General features: G+C 65.6%; 1 protein-coding gene across 1 annotated transcript in view; it reads left to right on the top strand.

Moving 5' to 3' along the window:
• Nucleotides 1-937: 937 nt before the first annotated feature.
• The window catches only part of SMO (smoothened, frizzled class receptor), a 118,562-nt gene continuing 115,287 nt past the window's right edge, over nucleotides 938-4,212 (top strand). Inside the window, exons 1-10 of the mRNA XM_009282681.2 lie at nucleotides 938-1,150; nucleotides 1,349-1,558; nucleotides 1,642-1,814; nucleotides 2,013-2,232; nucleotides 2,345-2,468; nucleotides 2,553-2,645; nucleotides 2,860-2,968; nucleotides 3,184-3,369; nucleotides 3,734-3,882; nucleotides 3,975-4,109. Of these exons, the coding sequence (XP_009280956.1) occupies nucleotides 1,004-1,150; nucleotides 1,349-1,558; nucleotides 1,642-1,814; nucleotides 2,013-2,232; nucleotides 2,345-2,468; nucleotides 2,553-2,645; nucleotides 2,860-2,968; nucleotides 3,184-3,369; nucleotides 3,734-3,882; nucleotides 3,975-4,109 (1,546 nt within the window). The 5' untranslated portion in view covers nucleotides 938-1,003. The remainder of the gene's footprint in view (nucleotides 1,151-1,348; nucleotides 1,559-1,641; nucleotides 1,815-2,012; nucleotides 2,233-2,344; nucleotides 2,469-2,552; nucleotides 2,646-2,859; nucleotides 2,969-3,183; nucleotides 3,370-3,733; nucleotides 3,883-3,974; nucleotides 4,110-4,212) is intronic.

The raw sequence follows: 4,212 nt of genomic DNA on the forward strand, positions 1-4,212 counted from the left end.
TGTAGAGGGGAGCGGTATAGCGGGGGACGGGGGCTGGGTGCGGTATAGAGGGGAGCGGTATAGCAGGGGACAGGGGCTGGGTGCGGTATAGAGGGGAGCGGTATAGCAGGGGACAGGGGCTGGGTGCGGTATAGAGGGGAGCGGTATAGCAGGGGACAGGGGCTGGGTGCGGTATAGCAGGGGTCTGTGGATGGGCACAGTATAGCAGAGAGCCTGTGATCGGGTACAGTATAGAGGGGAGCAGTATAGCAGGGGACAGGGGCTGGGTGCGGTATAGAGGGGAGCGGTATAGCAGGGGACAGGGGCTGGGTGCGGTATAGAGGGGAGCGGTATAGCAGGGGACAGGGGCTGGGTGCGGTATAGAGGGGAGCGGTATAGCAGGGGACAGGGGCTGGGTGCGGTATAGAGGGGAGCGGTATAGCAGGGGACAGGGGCTGGGTGCGGTATAGAGGGGAGCGGTATAGCAGGGAGCAAGGATGGGTGCAGTATAGCAGGGGACTGGAGTTGGGTATAGTACAGGGGGGAGCAGTATAGCAGGGGACTGGAGTTGGGTATAGTACAGGGGGGAGCAGTATAGCAGGGGACTGGAGTTGGGTATAGTATAGGGGGGAGCAGTATAGCAGGGGTCTGTGGATGGGCACAGCATAGCAGAGGGCCTGTGATCGGGTACAGTATAGAGGGGGAGCGGTATAGCAGGGGAGCGGGGCTGAGCCCCATCCGGCAGGGGAGCAGTATAGCACCTGGGGACGGGCAAGGTGCCCCAGAGGTGTTACAGAGGGGTCCGGGTGCTGCGTGTGCCGAGTTGACGGGCGGATGGTGCCGGCGCTCCCTGCCACCGCAGCCGGTCTCTGCCCTGTCCCGCCCCACGTCCCCGTGGGGCCGCAGGGTGGGGGGACAGGACGATGAGGGTCCGCCTGGGGGGGGTGACAGCGCTGTCCCCGCAGGCCTGCGCAATGCCCCGCGCTGCTGGGACGTCATCCAGCCCCTGCTCTGCGCCGTCTACATGCCCAAGTGCGAGGATGGCCAGGTGGAGCTGCCCAGCCAGACCCTCTGCCAGGCCACCCGGGCGCCCTGCACCATCGTGGAGCGTGAGCGCGGCTGGCCCGACTTCCTCAAGTGCACGCCCGATCGATTCCCCGAGGGATGCCCGGTACGGGGCGGGGGGACACACACGGGGGGGACGGACGACCCGCCGCGCTGCCCCGGGCTCCAAGTCCCCACGGGGCAGTGGGAGCTGGGAAACGCCGACTGTCCCCAGCCCTCCACGGGGAACCGATGTCCAGCCCCGGCAGCCCAGCCTTTGCCGTGGGGGTGCCTCCTCCTCACGGCCCCCCTTCTCCTCCGGCAGAACGAGGTGCAGAACATCAAGTTCAACAGCTCGGGGCAGTGCGAGGCGCCGCTGGTGCGGACGGACAACCCCAAGAGCTGGTACGAGGACGTGGAGGGTTGCGGCATCCAGTGCCAGAACCCGCTGTTCACCGAGAAGGAGCACCGCGAGATGCACGTCTACATCGCCGCCTTCAGCTCCGTCACCATCTTCTGCACCTTCTTCACCCTGGTGAGATGTGGGGGGACACGGGGAGGTGTCCCCAAAAGGGGACCAGGCACCAAGCTGTCCCTTTCTCCCCCGCCACCCGCCAGGCCACGTTCGTCGCCGACTGGAGGAACTCCAACCGCTACCCCGCCGTCATCCTCTTCTACGTCAACGCCTGCTTCTTCGTGGGCAGCATCGGCTGGTTGGCGCAGTTCATGGATGGCGCCCGCGACGAGATCGTGTGCCGGGCCGACGGCACCATGCGGCTGGGGGAACCCACGTATGTGTCACCTTCGTCCCCATCCCACCACGGCCACGTGCCACGAGGTGTCCCCGGGGCCGAGGAGGGCTCTTGGGGGTTTCCTGGCCTCTTGGGAGCATGGAGGATGCTCCACTCTTGGGGCAGGAGAGACCCCCTTCCTCCCCTGTGTCCCCTCGTGGAGGTTGGTGATGCTCCTGTCTCGCCTCCCCCCCGTAGCTCCAACGAGACGCTCTCCTGCGTCATCATCTTCGTCATCGTCTACTACTCGCTGATGTCGGGTGTCATCTGGTTCGTCATGCTGACCTACGCCTGGCACACCTCCTTCAAGGCGCTGGGCACCACCTACCAGCCGCTGCTGGGCAAGACCTCCTACTTCCACCTCATCACCTGGTCCATCCCCTTCGTCCTCACCGTGGCCATCCTGGCCGTGGCGCAGGTAACGGGACCACGATCCCGTGTCCTGGCGGGTCCCTGCCAGGGTGACGTGCGCAGGGAAGGCTGGCCGCAGCCAACTGACCCCCGCCCTCCCCGTCCTCCATCTCTGCCAGGTGGATGGTGACTCTGTCAGCGGCATCTGCTTCGTGGGGTACAAGAACTACCGCTACCGGGCCGGCTTCGTCCTGGCACCCATTGGGCTCGTCCTCATCGTGGGGGGCTATTTCCTCATTCGGGGTAGGTGCGAGCTCGCCCCGGTTGCAGGGACGGGGACACCGTGGGTGTCCCCCCCACCCTGACCACCTCATCCTTCCACCGCAGGGGTCATGACGCTCTTCTCCATCAAGAGCAACCACCCTGGGCTGCTGAGCGAGAAGGCGGCCAGCAAGATCAACGAGACCATGCTGCGGCTGGGTAAGCGGGACTCCGTCGGCACCATTTCCATGGGAATTCGTGTGGGAGCGAGGACATTTTGTCCCCTGAACCCGGACAGCCCCATCCCACCTTCCCGGGGCTGGCTGCAGTGGGGGACAAAGCCGTAGTGACGGTGGCACGGCCCCGGTGCAGCATCTTTGTCCCAGCGTTGCTGGGGTCCGGCTAAGCCAGGGATGTCCCGCTTCTCTTCCAGGCATCTTCGGCTTCTTGGCCTTCGGCTTCGTCTTCATCACTTTTGGCTGCCACTTCTATGACTTCTTCAACCAGGCGGAGTGGGAGCGCAGCTTTCGGGAATACGTCCTGTGAGTGGGATGGGGACAGGAGGGCGAGCGGGACGCTGGTGGCATCCCAGGGCCTCGTGTTTAGCGGGGGACGTTGCAGAGTGGAGAGCCCCGTGTCCCCCGCCAGCACTGCCACCGCATCTCCACTCTGCAGAGCTGCGGGGGCTCAGCCCCGTCATGGGGCGTCGTTGGGTGTCCCCCTCCTTATGGCCACCCTCCTGCGTCTGTCCCCGCAGGTGCGAGGCCAATGTGACCATCGCCACGCAGACCAACAAGCCCATCCCGAACTGCGAGATCAAGAACCGGCCGAGCCTGCTGGTGGAGAAGATCAACCTTTTCGCCATGTTCGGCACCGGCGTCTCCATGAGCACCTGGGTCTGGACCAAGGCCACCCTGCTCATCTGGAGGCGCACCTGGTGCAGGTGGGACCCCGGGGACGTCACCTCAGCTCTGTGGGACCCTTCCTGCCCCATCCAACGTCCTGAGATGTTGGAGGTCGTCCCCAGACTTTTGTCCATCAGCTCAACGAGCTGTGGGCTCGCAGCAGGCAGCGGTTCGGGAATGGGGTGGCTTCTCCCACTTTGCAAGTGTCTTGTGTCCTCTTTGTGGGGCACCTCCATCCCTGGGGGACCCGTCCAACGCAGTCCCCAGCCCTCGGTGCCCCTGTCTGGGGTGGGAGAAGGGAGATGGGGAGGGTCCCCGTGCCCCCAGCTGCGATGCCTGGGGTTGTGTGTCCCCCATGCCTGGGCCGCCCCGTGTCCCTGCTCTGACCCACCGTGTCCCCAGGCTGACGGGGCAGAGCGACGACCAGCCCAAGAGGATCAAGAAGAGCAAGATGATCGCGAAGGCCTTCTCCAAGCGCAAGGAGCTGCTGCGCGACCCGGGCCGGGAGTTGTCCTTCAGCATGCACACCGTCTCGCACGACGGCCCTGTGGGTACGTGCCCGTTGGAGGGGGCCGTCTCGGCAGCACCCCGGGGTCCCCACCGTCCCCCCGCCTTGACCGGGGTTCCCCCGTTGTCCTTGCAGCCGGTTTAGCGTTCGACATCAACGAGCCATCAGCTGACGTGTCCTCGGCTTGGGCCCAGCACGTCACCAAGATGGTGGCCAGGCGAGGGGCTATCCTGCCCCAGGACATCTCGGTGACACCCGTGGCGACGCCTGGCAAGTCCTTGGGGACCGCTTGGGGCATCTCTGGGGGGACGAGCCGGGCTGAGGGGTGGTGGGGATGTGTGGGGAGGCAGAGCCGGGGGGCTGGGGCTGGGGG

This window comes from Aptenodytes forsteri, unplaced genomic scaffold (genome assembly GCF_000699145.1).
Source record: "Aptenodytes forsteri isolate BGI_AS27 unplaced genomic scaffold, ASM69914v1 Scaffold310, whole genome shotgun sequence".
Lineage (NCBI taxonomy): Eukaryota > Metazoa > Chordata > Aves > Sphenisciformes > Spheniscidae > Aptenodytes > Aptenodytes forsteri.